General features: G+C 42.4%; 1 protein-coding gene and 1 non-coding gene across 3 annotated transcripts in view; both read left to right on the top strand.

The window, feature by feature from the left end:
- Positions 1–6,955: 6,955 nt before the first annotated feature.
- trnac-gca (transfer RNA cysteine (anticodon GCA)) lies at positions 6,956–7,027 on the top strand. The gene has a single exon. It is a non-coding gene; the product is annotated as a tRNA-Cys (tRNA).
- A 3,919-nt stretch (positions 7,028–10,946) lies between these two features.
- Positions 10,947–19,459, top strand: part of gopc (golgi-associated PDZ and coiled-coil motif containing) — a 37,768-nt gene continuing 29,255 nt past the window's right edge. The window contains exon 1 of one of the 2 annotated variants that reach the window (XM_080192561.1): positions 10,947–11,333. In XM_080192561.1, the coding sequence (XP_080048687.1) occupies positions 11,085–11,333 (249 nt within the window). In that variant the 5' untranslated portion in view covers positions 10,947–11,084. The remainder of the gene's footprint in view (positions 11,334–19,459) is intronic. The other variant, XM_080192562.1, reaches the window with a different exon arrangement.

Raw genomic sequence — 19,459 nt, forward strand, 5'->3', positions numbered from 1 at the left:
AAAAACATGAAACTTACGACCATTTCTACTTCGTCCCCATTGACGTGAACAGGGACATGTTCTCCACTACATTTCCTGAAGTTGTTGACAATCTCCATCATTTTGTTGACATTGAGGGAGAGATTATTGTCATCATACCAGTTCATCAGATTCTCTATTTCATTCCTGTACTCCATCTCATCATTGTTTGAGACCCGACCCACTACGGTGGTATCATCAGCAAATTTGAAAATCGAATTGGAGGGGAATTTGGTCACATAGTCGTAAGTATATAAGGACTATAGTAGGGGGCTGAGAACACAGCCTTGTGGGGCACCGGTGTTGAAAATGATCATGGAGGAGGTGTTGTTGCCTATATTACTGATTGTGGTTATGGGTTAGGAAGTTCAGGATCCAGGTGCAAGAGAGGAACCAAGGCCCAGGCCACAGAGCTTGGAGATGAGTTTTGTAGTAATAATAGTTTTGAAGGCTGAGCTGTAAAAGCCAGTGAGTTTAAAAAGAACCAGAATCCATGAAGTTGAAGATTCACAAGACATTGAGGTAACATCCTTTGGAGAGATTAAGAAGTTAAGTGAAGCTAGTGGAAGGCAGAGATCCACCAACACCTTTAGTTTGAAAGACTTACTGGTTCAGTGCATTGACCCAAACGGGCGCCAAAGTGTGGTGACTGGGGGAATTTCACCGTAACTTCATTGCAGAGTTAATGAAAGCCTTACTTGTGATTAATAAATAAACTTTACTTTCTCAGAAGACTAAAGAAATTTGGCATGTCAGCTACAGCTCTCACCAACTTTTACAGATGACCATAGAATGCATTCTTTTTGGCTGTGCCACAGTGAGTTGGTGCTCAGGGATGATACCATATCCAAAGCCAAATGATTTCATAAGAATATGTGTTGATCTCACACAACTCAGTAAAACTGTTAAAAGAGAAGTCCATCCAATGGTATTGGTAGATGAGAGTTTAGCTAATTTATGGAGATCACAGTATTCTCTCGATTTGACATGAACAGTGGATTCTGGCAAATACCACTAGAAGAGGAGTTCAAGATTCTCACAATTCTCAGATCACCAATTGGAAAATTTTGTTTTAACACCTTACCCATTGGAATAACATCGGCAACAGAGATATTTCAAAGAAAAGTGTCAAATCATTTGCAGGCTTGCACGAATTCTGGGTCACATGGATGATGTGTTGATACATGGGTCCCTCTAACTGTGGAATGTCCTTTAACAACTCATTTTTTACAATTTACTGTTCCCCACTGTACAGTCCCTTGTCCTTGGTGCCATTGTCTGGTCCGCACTCCAACAGGGCATTGTCACTCCCAGCAGTCTGCAATACTGAGTGACTGTTTGAACCTGATACATCCCTTGAACATGCTTGGAATTGTGGCACGAAGCAATCATGCTCTTGAATGGCATATCAGGCTCAAAGGTCTGAATGGCTTTCTCCTGTTCCTATTTATTTTAAGCAAAGCAGACTGAGAGTTCTTTCCATTCACTCTGGTGTATGGTTGGTCCTTAACTCTGGATGCAGGGTGCACTGTACATTATAATTACAGTGCCAATGGAAGTAAAATGCTTTGCATCAACACTGCAGTTTTTCATCTTCACATCAAGTAGGCCTTCGCCAGTGGAGGGCTCTCTACATAGCGCTCTCCATTGTTCGTCCATTTGGAGATCTGGGGTTACAAGTGTTATGTGGAACAGTTCCATCAAATAGATTTTTAATTTGATTCATGGACTCCCAGTCTATCTCTAACTTTTGTGGTCTGGCTGACTTTAACAGTCGCAGAGTTATAAAGTGGGATTTTCTGGCCTCACTCACTCCAAAACTGGAAAATCCTGCCCAAGCTCAATTGACCTTTCCATGATCTGCCCCGGCCTGCTCCGATTCCTGTGGTAAAATTCCAGCTATATTGTTTTACCGTACAGAAAGAGGCCTTTCAGCCCATTGTGTCCATGCTAGCCATCTAACACCTATCTATTTTAATCCTATTTTCCAGCATTTGGCCCAAAGCCTTGCATGCTATGACATTTCAAGTGCTCATCTAAATATTTCTTAAATGTGAATGTTTCCGCCTCTACCACCTTTTCAGACAGTGAGTTCCAGATTCCCACCAACCTCTGGGCAAAAAGGATTTTCCTCACATTTGCAGGACAGGCAGGTGGATACCTGCCTCATTAGCCTAGACCAGGAGAAGGTGTTTGACAGAACATTGCACAGCTACGTGATAGATGCGCTCTCCAAAATGGGCTTTGGGGAGTGAATCCGCAATTGGATTCAACTGCTCTACACAGCCATCAGTAGCGCAGTTTCAATCAACGGGTGGGAATCAGATAGGTTTCAGAACAGGTCTGGAGTCAGGCAGGGCTGCCCTCTCTCCTTTTTGTGTGTTGCTTTGAACCTTTTGCTGAGGCCGTCAGAAGTGACCCAGGCATCAAAGGGCTTACAATCCCAGGCAGCGGAGGCATGCAGGTCAAAGCCTCCCTGTGCATGGATGACATGGCTGTCTTCTGCTCGGATCTCTTGTCTGTTTGCAGTGTCCTCAAAGTCTGCGAGCAGTTTGAGCTGGCCTCGGGAGCCAAAGTCAACTGGGGTAAAAGCGAGGTCATGGTCTTCGGGAACTGGGCTGACAGATCCTTTGTGCAGACTACCTGAAGGTACTGGGGATATGGTTTGGAGCAGCAGGGGCATACGCCAAAACCTGGGAACAGCGCATCACCAAAGCCAGGCAAAAATTGGGCTTGTGGGAGCAATGCTCCCTCTCTATCACTGGAAAAACCTGGTCATCCGGTGCAAGGTACTGTCTGTGTTGTTGTACGTGATGTGGAGATGCTGGTGTTGGACTGGAGTAAACACAGTAAGAAGTCTCACAACACCAGGTTATAGTCCAACAGGTTTATTTGGTAGCAAATGCCACTCGCTTTTGGGGCTTTGCCCCTTCGTCAGGTGAATGGGAAGTTCTGATCTCAAATAGAGCATCTAAAGGCATGCACTCAGTCTACAGGATACTGATTAGAATGCAAGTCTTGATTAGCTGTAAAGACTCGCATTCTAATCAGTATTCTGTAAACTGAAGGTATGCCTGTTTGTGATCAGAACTCCCCACTCACCTGACGAAGGGGCAAAGCCCCGAAAGCTAGTGGCGTTTGCTACCAAATAAACCTGTTGGACTTTAAACTGGTGTTGTGAGATTTCTTATTGTTGTAGGTGATGCAGGTCTGGCCTATCCCCAAATCCTGCGTCGCAGCAGTGACTCAGGTCATCTTCAAATTTATCTGGAGATCAAAGATGGATTGTGTTCTGAGGGAAGTGATGCACCAAACTCCAGAGAATGGAGGGAAAAACGTTCCCAACGCCGCCCTCATCCTGATGGCCACCTTTGTGTGTGGCTGCATCAAGCTGTGCGTAGATCCTCGGTACACTAACAGCAAGTGCCACTACTTTTTGAGGTTCTACCTGTCCCAAGTGTTGCGGAGGATGGGTCTGGCCACACTTGGCGCAGAACACTCCAAGTAGTTGGAATGTACCGCAGCACCTGTCCTTCGTGGAGAAATTTTTCTGAAAACACACCTCTGGCCACATGGTGATCAAGTAGTGGTTAGTATGTAATGTCCTTGAGGCCCAGAGAGAAAAGGAGATGGCGGATCCTGTCGGATGGTTCCCTGAGTAGACTGCCAGTGTCATCTGGCAGAGTGCCTCATCATCAGAACTCACAAACAAGCACCAAGACCTGGCTTGGCTGGTGGTGAGAAGAGCACTCCCCATCAGGTCCTTTATGAATGCTCAAGGTCTCAACAAAGAACAAAGAATAAAATCAGCCCGGGAAACAGGCCCTTCGGCCCAACGAGCCCACGCTGCCATCTCAACACCACCAGTCCACCTCTCTACCACATTACTGCACGTTCCCTCAAAGGGGTTGCAGGGGTGATGAGATAGTTGCACACCTCCATGTGGAATGTGCCTTTGCAAAGAAGGTCTGAAGTGCGATGCAGTGGTATTTGTCAAGGTTCATCCTGAGCAGCACGGTGATGCAGGACTCTGTGCTCTACGGACTGTTTCCGGGGACGCACACCGAGACAAATATCAACTGCTGCTGAAGGGTCATCAACTTGGTGAAGGACGCACTTTGGTCCGCCCGAAACTTGCGGATCTTCCAGTTGAAAGATTTGTCCTCAACCAAGTGTTGCAGACTGGCACGTTCCAAGGTCTAGGACTACGTGCAGAGGGACGCGCTCAAGCTTGGGGCAGCAGCCGCAAAAGCACAATGGGGAAAGGCTACAGTGTAAAGCCTTTCAACCAAGGCAGACCGAGGGTCTGGTAACTGCAGAACACCCTCGACCTGCGTAACTGTGTGCCAATCTGAAAAATAACAGCACACAGTAAAATCTGATGCATGTATATAGTTTTAAGTTTTGAAATATAATGAATGTAATGTCATGCAACTAAGCATTGTATAATACTGTAAAAATGTCTTTTTTGCACTGTTTGTAATTATTGAATATGTTGTTTTGCAATGGTTTGTTTGAGAGTTTTTTAATGAATGAAGTATATTTTTGAAATTAAAATAAAATCTGCAATAAATTGCTTGCCCCTTCACTTAAATCTCTGCCCCCTGGTTAGTGATCCCTCTGCTAAGGGAAAAAGTCCCATCCTTTCCACCCTATCCATGCTCCTCATAATTTTATACACTCAACCAGGTCCCCACTCAATCTTTTCTGTTCCAAGGAAAACAACCCCAGCTTATCCAGTTTCTCTTGATAGCTGAAATGCTCCAGCCCAGGCAACATCCTGGTGAATCTCCTCTGCATCTTTTCCAGTGCAATCACTTCTTACAGTGTGACAACCAGAACTTCCCGTTGCCTCGGCAAAGCAGCCAGCGTAATTAAGGACCCCATGCAACCCGGACATTCTCTCTTCCATCTTCTTCCATCGGGAAAAAGATACAAAAGTCTGAGGTCACGTACCAACTGACTCAAGAACAACTTCTTCTAGCCTGCCATCAGTCTTTTGAATGGACCTACGTTGCATTAAATAGGTCTTTCTCTGCACCCTAGCTGTGACTGTAACACTACATTCTGCACTCTCTCATTTCTTTCTCTATGAATGGTATGTTTTGTCTATTTCTTTTCATTGTATACTAATACATGTGACAATAATAAATCAAATCAAAATCAAATCAAATCACAGTACTCCAGCTGTGGCCTAACCAGTATTTTATACAGCTCTATCATAACTTCCCTGCTTTTTTATTCAACACTTCAGTTAATAAAGGCAAGTATCACGTGCCTTCTTAACCAACTTATCTACCAGTCCTGCTGTCTTCAGAGATCTATGAACATACACAGCAAGATCCCTCTCACCCTTTGTATTTCCTAGGGTCTGACCATTCATCGTATATTCTCCTGCCTTGTTAATCCTCCTAAAATGCATTATTTTGTTAGTCTTGTAAGCACAACCTGCACTTTAATCCCGTGCTTCTGTTCTTTGAATACCTGGCACTGGTCAGGGAGGGAAGTACCTTATTGTGGGTCTGCTCCTGCACCTAGCCAATATTGTCAGTAACAAGTCTGGAAAACAAGCTGCGCATGAGGTTGCGCACTCTGACCACCTGCTCCCTTTTTCCAGTTACTTTTGATGGAGAAAGATGCAGACTGCCTGCTCGAGGCCTTTCTTAACTGCTTCTTTTTTTTATGTAGTTGTAATTTAAATAACACTAAAAAGGTGGCACTTTGGCTAATTTGGTTTTGATTGATGAGTCAATTTAAAAGGCAATCAAGCAGAGGCGACACACTAAGGTTGTCATGCCTTTCTGTGCTACAATCAGCTGAACTGCAGCTAGATGAGAATTGTGATATCAACTCAGCTGCAGTCTCATAACTGCTACAGATTTGTTCCATCGGCATATTTAGATTCAATGTTAGGTTGAAGAGACTGCGTAAAAGCAGAGGTTAATCAGTTTTCTTGGTTCTCTCCGGCAAGCTGGGCTCTGCAGTCAAGAATGAGTCACGCAACTGCAGACAGTATAGCCTGCGCTCCCCCCACTACAGTAGAAGTTCTGACAAAGGGTCATCCAGACTCGAAATGTTGGCTGTATTCTCTCTCCACAGATGCTGTCAGATCTGCTGAGATTTTCCAGCATTTTCTGTTTTCGTCTCATACTCCAGCATCCATAGTATTTTGCTCTTATCATAGTATAAATCTCACCCTATTTCCAGTTCTCTTTAACTCCGAGGAAGAGTCATCCAGACTGAAAATGTTGGGTGGGATTTTCCAGCCGCGCCCGCCCTGAAACCAGAAAATCTCGCCCGAGGTCAACAGATCTTTCCGTGATCCACCCCTCACCCACTCTGATTGTCATGGTGGTGGGCCGGAAGGTAAAATTCACCCCGTTGGCTCCGTTTTCTCTCCTTGGATACTGTCAGACCTGTTGAGATTTTCCAGCTTTTTTTTGTTACAGTGCAGTCTTCCAGTATGTGGGCAAATGAAACTATGTTGCCAGCGCCAGATGAGGGACTGTTTTAATTTTTAACAAAAGCCCGGGCACAAAAACGTTTTAAGTTGCAAGGTGGCTTCTTCTGGGTGGGTGGTGTCACGGAGAGGGGAGAGGCTGGGAATGGCACAAGAACCTATTGCACTCAGTTGCGCAAGTGGGATCAGCCTGTACATTGCAGAAGCACAGTAAAAAGTCTGACAACACCAGTGAGTTTACCATCAAATAAATCGGTTGGACCAAAACCTGGTGTTGTCAGACTTTTTACTGTGTTTACCCCAGTTCAACGCCGGCACATCCACATCATTGCAGAAGCTGCAGCAGCTCTCAGCGCAGAGAGCCACTTCCCGCTGCGAACGCATTGCTGCCCCAGCCCCGCGAGCCTCTCCCGCACAATGGTCCCGGGCCGCTCCGCGTACGGACTAGAGAGCCATTCGGAGCCATAGCTTTCGGAAGGGGGTATAGCTCAGTGGCAGAGCATTTGACTGCAGATCAAGAGGTCCCCGGTTCAAATCCGGGTGCCCCCTTGGTAATATTTTCTTAAGGCGCTAAATAAATATGGACAAGATTCAGCCCAGATAATTACCAGCACCAACAAACATTTTACGTGCAGACCACGGTTAAATCACCTGGTCCCGCTCAACAAAAAATAAATGAGAATAAAATGCTCTCCTGATCCGAAACCTATCTTTGCTTCTCATGTTCTTTACTCAATAGACAGAGCGAGGTCCAGTTCCCACAATACAAACTAATGCTCGGGCTGTTGTCAAATCATCTTCATTGCCGAGTTAAATCGCTATGTTGTCCAAGATAATTTCCCATGAGCAGGGAGGAGGCGCTGTGATCAAATTCAGCTCCGAAAACCTTCCTGCTTTTCACTCCAGCCAGTTCCTCCTGTTTGTTTCACTGGGTGTCAGTTTCTGGACACTTAGTTTCTGAAGCCAACAGCTTCGGAAAGGACGGGGAAGCGAGTTTAGTTGTTCTTTATTTCCCAGTGCTTTTTTTTAACTTTCCGTGTTGCCGTGGTTTAAAATAAAGATGTCGCTTGTGCAGTTATCAATTTCATCAAATAAATAATGTATACATTGAATTAATTCGCCTGAGGTTGCAGAAGATGGTTGCTCCGAGCTGGAATGGTGGAAGCATCACCATGCAGTGCTGTACTATCAGCAAATCCATGCAAACTCAATCAGTTCATACAACAAACTGATTGTGATTGTAGGAGTAATAAGATGAATCCATTATTGCAAATGAAACAAGAAGGGTTTCTTGAACTGATTAGCAGAATACTGAACAATAATAACACTTAAATTTGTTTGTTTCAAACATATGTATACCTCTCAGAAATACTGCATGATATATCTTTTTCTTCACTCAGGAGGTGGTGAATCTTTGAGATTCTGTACCCCAGAGGTCTGTGGAGGTTCAATTATTGGGTATATTCAAGACAAACATTGACAGATTTCTAGACATTGAAGATATCAAGGGGTTATAGGGATAGTGTGGGAAAGTAGCATTGAGGTAGAAGATCAGCCATGATCATACTGAGTGGTGGGTTTGGCTGGAGGAGCCAAATGGCTGACTCCAGCTTCTATTTCCTATGTTCCAATACCTTCCTGTTGGAATAGGAAAGAGAAGAATATATGTAGTTTGTTCAGTCTTTTCACAAATAAATTCTCAGTAAAAGTTAGAAACAAAGATCCTGATATATTGTACAGATTGAAATTTGTTTAGGATTCAACATTACATCAATCCTCCATTCTCCTAAGTCCTAAACTTTATGGTTTAACACTTCAGTATAATATGAAACGCAACCGGAATTAATGCCACCTGATGGCCATATTTGGGCCTATTTTGTTTCTTTTGAAGATAAATGGACCTTGTTTTTTTTTTGCATTTTTGCACTGTTTGGTGTAGCATTGCACAGCATATTTTTGTTTTATTTATAAATAAATATATTAGTTATTTCCGTCTGGTTTGAGCTTAATATCCTTTATTCCAAAGCAAGCATATGCTGATCTTGTGCAAAACAATGTGTAATTCATCCAGTAAACAACACAATGCAAGTAGGATAATTGATAGGCAGAGTGTTGAAAAACTATTGTTTCCAGATCAGAGGAACTAACATTTAGTTATGTGAATTTGACAGTAGCACCGTGGTTAGCACTGCTGCTTCACAGCTCCAGGGACCTGGGTTTGATTCCTGGCTTGGGTCACTGTCTGTGTGGAGTTTGCACATTCTCCTCATGTCTGTGTGGGTTTCCTCCCACAGTCTAAAGATATGTGGGTTAGCTTGATTGGCCATGCTAAAAATTGCCTTTAGTGCCCTGGAGTGGGTGGATGTAGGGGTAGGGCCTGGGTGGGATTGTGGTCAGTGTAGACTCGATGGGCCAAATGGCCTCTTTCTGTATTGTAGGATTTCTATGAATTAATGGAGAGGGAGACATCCATAATGCTATTAATTATCCACTTCAAAATAATGTTGTACAATCACATGCATTATATAATTTGAAAATAAATTAAGCCTCTATTGTATATAAATATTGGTCTATTTCACTATCTTTCTATACTCTGACTCTGGGTGAAGGTGACAAATTTAAACCCAAAGCATCAATTAGATGCAGTCTGTACTTGGACTTAACATGGCAGAACTGTCCAGCCACAGACCAATCTGAATGAAACCATTTGGCTGCAAAAGAGGAAGTAGGATCAGTGGATTGAACACTTCTCACAGGACTTATCAATTTTAATACAGTGCAACAACAAATTTTGTTAACCACTCCTTGGACTTGAAGGAAACGTTTCCTTGGATGATCAAATTACAACACAGAAGGAGGCTGATTAGCCCTCGAGTTGATGTCCTCTCTTATCTAAGCCCAGTCTCCCCTAATCCTGTTGTATTTCTCCTTTTCAACATTGATCCTTTTAAACAATATTCAGAACTCTCCCTCACTAGCCACATGGTAAATCACCTTATGAATGACAGCTTAACAGCACTGCAACGTCCTCCCAGGAGTAAGATATGTCATTCAAAAAAGCCTTATCATGGACTAATTTCAGAGAATCAAACTGGCCTTTTTTGTGTGCGTGAACCTTACTAAATTAGAGCCTAATCTTGTGCGGATTGTCCTCTATCGTAAAATTATTAAGTTTCTTACCCAACAACCAGTCCACTCTGACTGGGAGTGTGTAGTTCAATGGCAGAGTGTTTAACTACAGATCAATAGGATTCTGGTTCAAATCCAAATGTCTCCAAAGTCACATTTTTGGAGCAGGTTTGACATGCTGAATGGCCTACTGCTGCTACAATATTAAATGAGGAAAAAATTCCTCCGAATAAAAATTCAGACTAAATTTCAGTCCTTGCTCCAAATTCCATACCCTTCATCACTTTCCTGGACACAGACTAAACCAAACTGTACTCAAGCTTCATGTCATATTTGACACCTTGATGAGCACCTATATTCAATTTCATGACTGCCTATTTCAATTTCTAACATCATCCAATTTTGTCCATGACTCAACTCCTTCATTGCAATGTTACTTGACAATTACAAGCTTTTCCTGGCTGACCTCACACATTCTACCCTTTGTAAACCTGAAGTTATCCAAAACTGCTGTATCAAGTCCTGTTCAGCTTTCACGTCTGCGCTGACTGATCCGCGGTGGCTCTCAGTAAAGTGATGCGTCCACTTTAAAAAAATCTCATCCTTGTTTTCAAATCCCTCCAGCACCTTTCCTCTCCGTGTGATCTCCTCCAGCCCCATAATCCTCAATGATATCTGTTAACCTCCAGTTCTGGCATTATGAGCAGGTTCAATTTTGATTGCTCTGCTATTGGTAGCTTGTGCCTTCAGTTGCCTGGGCCCCAAGCTCTGGAATTCTCTCCCTACAGCTCTCTGCCTCACGATTTCGCTTGGCTCCTTTATGACCTTTTTAAAACCTACTTCTTTGACCATGCAGTTATCTCTATGCTATGACTGTAACACTATATTCTACACTCTTTCCTTCCCTTCTCCCCTATATGCCTTATGAATGGTATGCTTTTTCTGGAAAGTGTGTAAGAAACAATACTTTTCACTGTATCCCAATGCATGTGACAATAACAAATGAAGTCAAGCCTAATATCTCCTTATGTGATTCAGTGTGGTTTTATAGTATTTTTATAATTTGTTATTATAATAATAAATATAATAAAGTTATAATATAATTGTTTTTATAATACTCTTGTGAAATGCCTTGGGGTATTTCATTCTGTGAAAGGCGTTGAGACATCTGAGTTGTTGTTGAGGTTATGATAGACAGGTGGGTTGCGGAAGGGAGGTGACAGTTGTGGAAGGGAGGTGACAGTTGTGGGCGGGGTTTTGACGCTGTTGGGGGCCACGCCCCCTTTCCCATGGTAACCGCTCGCTCACTCGCTGTTCGGCTCTCTGGGCTGTTACCGTTGTGGCAGGCGGGAGTAATCGAGCGGCGGCTCCTTGACAACCGGAACTGGAGGCGGCGCCGCTCGGAGAGAGGGAGTGGAGCCCCGGGAGCAGATTCCGGGCCGCAGGCTGCACTCACCAACCGCCAGCCACACTAACCATGGCCTCCTCGGCCGGGGCTCCGGCGGCCAGTGCGGCGGCAGGCCCCTCCATGTTCCGCTGGCTGGAGGTGCTGGAGAAGGAGTTTGACAAGGCCTTCGTGGATGTGGACCTGCTGCTGGGGGAGATCGACCCCGACCAGTCCGAGATCACTTACGAGGGCCGCCAGAAGATGACGGCGCTCAGCTCCTGCTTCGCACAGCTCTGCCACAAGGCGCAGACTGTCTTCCAGATCAACCATAAACTGGAGGTGGGGAGAGTGATTTCACCTAACTTTGTGAATGGGGACCTTGTATTGGATCAGCCCCTTACTGGGGTCAATATATTAATATTAATGTCTTAATATGACTCTGCATTGGATCAGCCCCTTACCCAGGGTCAATTATACTAATGGTAATATCTTAATATGATCCTGCATTGGATCAGCCCCTGGCTGATGGTCAATATATTGATGCGAAAATCTTAATAGGGACACCACCAAATCAGCCTGTTACTCAGGGGCAATATATTGATAGTGGGTCAATCAATCCCTGTCTTGGATTCCATGGGCTGTTACCTTCTTGAACAGTCTCCCATGCTGGACTTTGTCAAAAGCCTTACTGAATTCCATGTGGACGACGTCAACTGCACTGCCTTTACCTACATACCTAGTCATCCGTTTGAAAAATTCAATCAAATTTGTTAGACATGATCTCCCCACTCCTGATGAAGCTATGTTGACTAACTATCCTTAATTAATCCTTGCCTGTGCAAGTGGAGATTAATTCTATCCCTCAGAACTTTTTCTAATAATTTCCCCATCACTGATGTTAGACTCATTGGCCTTTAATTACCTAGTTTATCCCTACTAACCTTCCTGAAAAATGGTAACACATTAGCTGTTCTCCAGTCCTCTTGGCACCTCTCATGTGGCCAGAAAGGATTTGAATATTCTCTAGATCTGGAAACAATTCCTTTAAATTGGAAGGTTGTGCATGCCATTCTGCTATTCTATAAAATGAGAGGGGGAAAGCAGAGAATTACAGACTAGTTAGCTTAACTGACAGTAGAGTGACTGAAAACTTAGAAGATTTTCAGCTGATCAGAGAGGGCCAGCATGAACTTGAAAAAGCCTAGCCAGGTATGATGAACCTGATGGAATTGTTTGAAGAGGTGACTAAAGTAGCGGACAGGGGAATGAATATCTGTAGGTGTTATTTGCATGGTCGTCTTAAGGCATTTGATAAAGTTCATAGTAATAAGAGATAGCGAGCTTCATGGAATTGAAAACAAATTCCTGGTTATGAAATTGGCTGATTGACAAGTGCCAGAGAATAGGGATAGGATACATGGTAAGGTGTAACCAGCAGTATCCATGTTGGGGCCTCAATCGTTTATCATATTTAGGATGGGATGCAAGGCTAGATGACAACATTTGCTAATGATAGAAATTTGGCAGTATTGTAAGTAGTGTAGATGGAAGCATTAAAAATGGACAAAACTGGCAAATGGATTCGGTGTCAGCAAATGTGAGGTCATCCACTTTAGACCTGGAAAGGATGGCATAGAGTACTTTCTAAATGGTGAAAGTGAGAAACAGTGGCGCTCCAAAGAAGCTTGGGCCTCCATATACATAGACTATTAAGGATCAAAAAGCCTAAAGGAATGCTGACCTTTATACCTAGAGGACTCAAATACGAGGGGGTAGAAGTTATGCTATAGCTGCACAAACCCCTGGTTAGATCGTAACTACAGTACTGTAAACAATTTTGGATACCACATTTTAAAAGCGTTATGTTGGCCTTGGCAGGAGTACAGCAGAGATTCATCAACATATTCCCTTACCCCAAGGATTAAATTATGGATTACACAAACATTAGTGTAGTTCCTGGAATTGAGAAGATAATGCATGACCTGATTGATGTATTCAAGATACTGGGGGAACGTGCAGGGTAGAGAGCCTAAATATTAGGATCAGTCCTTTCAGGAATAAAATCAGGAAACACTTGTACATACAAAGGATGGTAGGAGTTTGGAACCCTCTTCTGCACGTGGCAATTAATGCAAGATCAACTGTAAATTTTAAACCTGAAATTGATAGATTTTCTTGAAAAAATCTATCACTGGGTATGGGGGAATGACAGGTATATGAAATTAGGTCATATCAGTGATGATGCCTTTGATGCCTGCAGAGCAGATTTGAGGGACTAAATGACTGTTCCTATGTTCCCAGCCATTTCACATGCAGAAAGGTCCCACAAATAGCAATGAGGTAAATGTTCAGAAAATCTGTAATCTTTTAGTTTAAGGCTAATTGAATTTCATTTAAGTTGCTTAGTCAATATATAAATTAATCACCTATTCTACTTATCTAATTTTAATATTTTAGAATTGACATTTTCTTTATTTTGAAACTTTTGTATCACTATTGGGGAGCACAGGCAACCAAGTATTAGTAATATGGATACAATAAAGGAAGATAAATAATTTGCATTTATAAACTATCTTTCAGAACTTTCAGATATTGCAAAGTGCTTAATAACTTAACAAAAAGTACTTTTGCACCAATATAAGAAATGTGGCAACCAGTTTGCACACAACCAGTCCCACCAAAAAGCGATGTGATAATGGTCTGACAATCTTAGTGAAGTCGATTCAGGCATAAATAATGGCCACAATACCAGGGAACACCAGACCACAACACCTCTTCACAGTAATGTCATAGGATCTTTTGCATCCATCCCATCCAAAAGATGACACCTCTGACAGTGCAGCACTCCCTCTGCATTGCACTGTAGAATGTTGATCTAGACTTGTATTTCACTCGCAAGTGAGACTTAAACTCAGAACCTTCTGGCTCCAAGGTGAGAGTGCTGCCTTTGAACATATAATAAAGGTGATTGATGATGTTTGTTTGACCTGAAGGAAACCAGAAACACTTGATAAACATTATTAATAGTTGTGATTTTTTTTTTCCCCCCTGAATCCGATCACAAGTTTAATAGCTCTTCAAACTACAGTTCAGTGGTGTTGTTGAGTAGATGAGGTGACACTTATTTTCAGAAGCTTTGGGACCAAACTAAAGACATATTTTGGACATTTCCAGAAACAGTTGAAAATGGAATTTTAGAAATTGAAATCAAGCATCATATTTGTTCGTGAAGATTCCTGAAGTTGCACCTGCAAACTAGTGATATAACTGCTGGCTTGTATGGCCCTCTACAGTTAGCAGTTGAGTGGCAGGGTATCATTCTTAAACAATTGTACAGAAATTAAGGTTCTAGGCATGCAGTTGGTTGAAGCTGATCTATAATAGGATACAATTCTCTACTAATGTATTAAACACAATCAGTACTATTTCTGGAATGTTGTTAGGGTCTTTACAGTGTTCAGTGCCTTCAGCTGTTCCTTGATATCATGTGGAGTGAATACAATTGGCTGAGGACTAGAATCTGTGATGTTAAGGCCCTCCAGTGGAAGCAGAAATGGATTATCCACTTGGCACTACTGGTTGAGGATTGTTGAAAATGCTGTAGACTTGTCTTTTTTCACTGACGTGCTAGGCTCCCCCATCACTGAAAATGGGATTATTTGTGGAGCCTTCTCTTCCAGTTAGTTTTTATTTGACCAACACACTCATGATTAGATGTGGCAGAACTGCAGTGCTTTGGACAGATCTGTTGGTTGTGGGATCACTGAGCTCTGTCCATTGCATGCTGCTTTCACTGTTTGGCATGCAAGTATTCCTGTGCTGGTGCTTCATCAAGTTGCCACCTCTTTTGCTTTATGTGGTGCTTGTTACTCCTGCTATGTCCTCCTGCATGCTTCATTGAACCAGAGTTGATCCCCTTGCTTGATGGTAATGTTAGAGGGGAGAATATGCTGGGCCATGAGATTACAGATTGTAGTTGTTTACAATTTTGCTGCTGCTGATAAGTCATAGTTACTCAGTTTTGAATTGCCAAATTTGTTTGAAGTCAATCCCATTTAATACTATGATAGTGCAACACAACAATGGAGGCTATTCTTAATGTGATGACAGGCCTTTGTCTCCAAGGATTGTGTGGTGATCACTGCTACCAATATTGTCATGGACAGATGCATCTTTGACTGGGGATTGGTAAGGATGAGATCAAGAAGGTTTTTCCCCTCTTGTTGGTTCCCTTGCTGCAGAACCAGTCCAACAGCTATCCCCTTTAGGACTTGGCCAGCTCAGTCAGTAGTGGTGTGAAGGAGACATTCTTGGTGATTGACACTGAAGTCCCCCACCTAGAGTACACTCTGTTCTCTAGCCACTCTGAGTGCTCCCTCCAAATGGTGTTCAACAAGGAGGACTACTGATTCATCAGCTGAGATGTGGTACTAAGTAGTAACCGGCAGGAGGTTTCCTTACCCAAGTATGGTTTGATGCGGTGAGATGACATGAGGTCCAGAGTTAATATTGAGAACTCCCAGGACGACTCCTTTGGACTATATACGAAATATGCTGCTACCCCTGGTGGATCTGCTTTATCGACAATCAGATCCAGGGATGATGATGGTGGTGTCTAGAACATTGTAATGATTCGGTGAGTACAACTGTATCAGACTGTTATTGACTAATCGTGGAACAGCTTTCCCGATTTTGCCACAAGATCTCCAAATATTAGTAAGGAAGACTTTGTAAGGCCAACAGGATTTGCCATTGTCGTTTCTGGTATGCATGGTGGCACAGTGGATAGCACTGCTGCCTCATAGTGCCAGGGATCTAGGTTCAATTCCCAGCTTAGGTCACTGTCTACATGGAGTTTGCACATTCTTCCTGTGTCTGCATGGGTTTCCTTCTGCAGGCCAAAGATGTGCAGGTTAGGTGAATTGGCCATGCTAAATTCTCCCTCAGTGTACCCGAACAGGCGCCGGAGTGCAGCAACTAGGGGATTTTCATAGTAACTTAATTGCAGTGTGATCATAAGCCTACTTGTGACTAATGAATACACTTGAACTTTTACCTTAGTCGATGCCTGGTGATCTGTCCAGTTTCATTTCTTTTTATAGACTTTGTAATGATTTGATACTGCTGTGTGTCTTGGTAGGCCATTTCAGATGGCATTTAAGAGTCAACCACTTTGCTGTGGGTCTAGAGTCACACGTAAGCCAGATCAGGTAAGGACAGCACATTTCCTTTCCAGGTGGAGGTTAACCACAATCGACAAGTGGTTTCATGGTCACCAGAGGAGAGGAACTTGCAGTGGTAGGTGGAGGCCCAGTGGTCATGGTCTATGAAGGTGCCAGTGACATAGGCAGAATTAGGAAGAAGGTTCTGCTGAATGAATAGGAGCAGCCAATGTAAACTAAAAGGCAGAAACTTAAAGGTGGTAATTCAGAGATTACTACCTGAGTCATGAGCAAATTGGTGGAGGATAAATCAGGTTAGAATTAAGTAGAAGTCAGGAAGAGTGGATTTCAATTCATAGGGCACTGGTACCAGTTTTGAGAGAAGTGGGAAATGGTGAATGTGACTCTTTTCAAGAAAGGAAAGTGTTGGAAAGCAAGAAACTATAGACCAATTAGTTGAACATCTGCTGTAGAGAAGTTGCTGTAATCTATTGTAGTTGGAAATTATAGTGGGGTACTTAGGACATCTTGCTGCAATCTAGTATAGTAAAGATAGTTTTGTAAAAGGGAAATCATATTTGACTAATTTATTGGAGTTCTTTGAGGAAATAACAAGCAGTGTAGATAACGGGGAGCTTATGGATGTGCTGTTCTTAAACTTTCAGAACTTGTCCACGTTGTAGGAAAAATTAAAAAACAGTATTTTATTAGAGATTGCAAAACTCTAGAGGCACAGAAGGATCTTGGTGTCCTAGTATATGAATCAGGAAAAGTTAATATGTAGTTACAGCAAGTGATTAGAAAGGCAAATATAATGTTCTCATTTATTGCAAGGGTAATGAAGCATAAAAGTAGGGATATTTTGCTACACATGTATCTGTTGGTGAGGCCACATCTAGAATACTGTGTACAGTTTTGGTCTCCTTATTTAAGGAAGGATATAAATGCATTAGCAGCAGTTCACTCAACTGATTCTTGGAATGAGAGTCATCTTGCAAGGAAAAATTAGACAGGCAAAGTCTGTTTCCATTGAAGTTTAGAAGATTGAGAAGTGATCTAATTGGAACATATAAGACTTTGAGGAGACTTGAAAAAGTATATGTTGAAAGGGACATAGTTTAAAAAATGGGGCCTCCAATTCAAGATGGAGATGAGAATATTTTTTTGAGACTTGTGGAATCTTTGGCACTCTCTTCCCAGAGAGTGGTGGAGCAGGATCAATTAATATTTTTAAGGTAGTGATAGATTCTTGGCCAACAAGGGAATCAAAGGTTTTTTGGGGTAGGTGGAATGGTAAGTTGAGATCACAGATAGACCAGTCATGATCTCATTGAATGGCGAAGCAGGCTCCTAATTTGTATGTACATATGTACGCACATACACTATCCTGACTTGGAACTATATTACCATTCTTTCTTTGTCACTACGCCAAATTCCTGAAACACTCTCTAGCAACTCTGTGGAAGTACCTATATTGTACAGATTGCATGGTTCATGAAGACAGTTCACTGGTGGCATGATGGTTAGCACTGCTGCCTTACAGTGCCAGGGACCGGGGTTTGACTCCCGGCTTGGATCACTGTCTGTGTGGAGTCTGCATGTTTTCCTCGTGTCTATGTGAATTTCTTTCGAGTGTTCCAGTTTCCTCCCACGGTGCTAAAGATGTGCTGGTTAGGTGCATGTTAAATTCTCCCTCAGTTACCTGAACAGGCACCGGAATATGCCAACAAAGGGATTTTCACAGTAACTTCATTGCAGTATTAATGTAAGCCTACTTGTGACATTAACAAATAAACTTTAAATGCAACATCCTTCTAAAGGGAGATTAGCAACGTGCAATAAGTGGTAGCACTGCCAGTAACACTCACTAATGTTCTTTTTTGTAGTCTGTACTGTTCAGTGTTTTAGTAGGTTCACTGGTCCATCAGCAGCTGTGTGCCTTGCTGTAATTTGTAGAAAATACTTAAGTGTTCTTATCATTTTGTTAAAGGTTTTAGTTGGGCTAGAATAATATTGGAAATAAATAGTCGAATAAATTTTTGAAGTATTGTGATTTTCAACACCTGAAAAACGCCATTCTTCTCTTCTCTCAATGTGGAAACAGAAAAGAAAAACTCCATTTCAGTAGGGAGCTGTAATCAAGCATATTAAATGAAATTTGCTTGAAATTTCCTGGGATAGATTGTGCTTCACCGGTGTTGCAAGAGGTTCCTTCAGTGAGTAACTCAACAAGATAATCAAGGAAGTTCCAGATGTGATTTTGGGTCTGTGCTGATCTTTTAGACTTACCTGGTCCTCAGTGAGGAAGGGGAAAACTGCCCAGAGCTGATTGATACCTGCAAGCTATGCTGAAGCACAAATGTTGGATGAGGACAAGATAACCTGCAATGCGTTGCCCCAGTAGATGGGATGGTGATCAATCATGGCCACTTTGAATCTCTGCAAAGTGCAACTATGCTGCAGGAAATCATGTGTGTTGTCAAGACGAGAAAGGCAATAAGAAAAGGACAATTGTTTTTAAAGAGTGAGTAATGTGAGCTTACTAATATTGTTATTCCTAAGTGGATATCGGATGGAAATGTGATCGTTATTCTAACTACCTGCTAAACCTGTAGAGCAGGCCAGTCTACACCCATGAACAACTTGGAGAACCATCCCCTGACTTGTGCAAATATCTTGTTTAATGTAAAACTCTTGTCATACTACTCAGAATCAATTGTAATATACTTTTTAGCTTACTGTTGTACCACACCTTTAATTTTTATCGTAGATAGACTGAAATGATTTAGAGACAATAACTGCAATAGATAGCTCTTCCAAGACTAATTGGAGGAAAAAAAAATTCTCTGCACTCTGCAGCCCAGCACCTCAGTAAGAAACGGTATTGTAGAGCTGGTGTGTGTTCACATGTAGCAGAATGCTATTATCCAAATGGAATTCAAAATGCAATTGTTATGGTCCTGTTAGAGACCTTTAACATATAAAGCTCTTGTTCAAACACCCCACAGACCCGTTTAAACTTTTGATAAACTGCACCTTCTATACTATTTAAAAATCCTTTTGCATTTGTCTTTTAATTGGCCAATAGAATTGTCACAATGGCAAATTAAATTTTGTCCTTCATTGCTAGAGGGATGGAGTTTAAAAACAACGAGGTTATATTGCAGCTGTATAAGGTGCTGGTGAGGCCACACGTTGAGTACTGTGTACAGTTTTCGTCTCCTTACTTGAGAAAAGATATACAGGCAGTGGAGTAAGCAGAGGAGATTCACTAGGTTGATTCCGGAGTTGAGAGGGCTAGCT

Source organism: Carcharhinus amblyrhynchos, chromosome 7, assembly GCF_965287045.1.
Source record: "Carcharhinus amblyrhynchos chromosome 7, sCarAmb.v2.hapA, whole genome shotgun sequence".
NCBI classification, from domain to species: domain Eukaryota; kingdom Metazoa; phylum Chordata; class Chondrichthyes; order Carcharhiniformes; family Carcharhinidae; genus Carcharhinus; species Carcharhinus amblyrhynchos.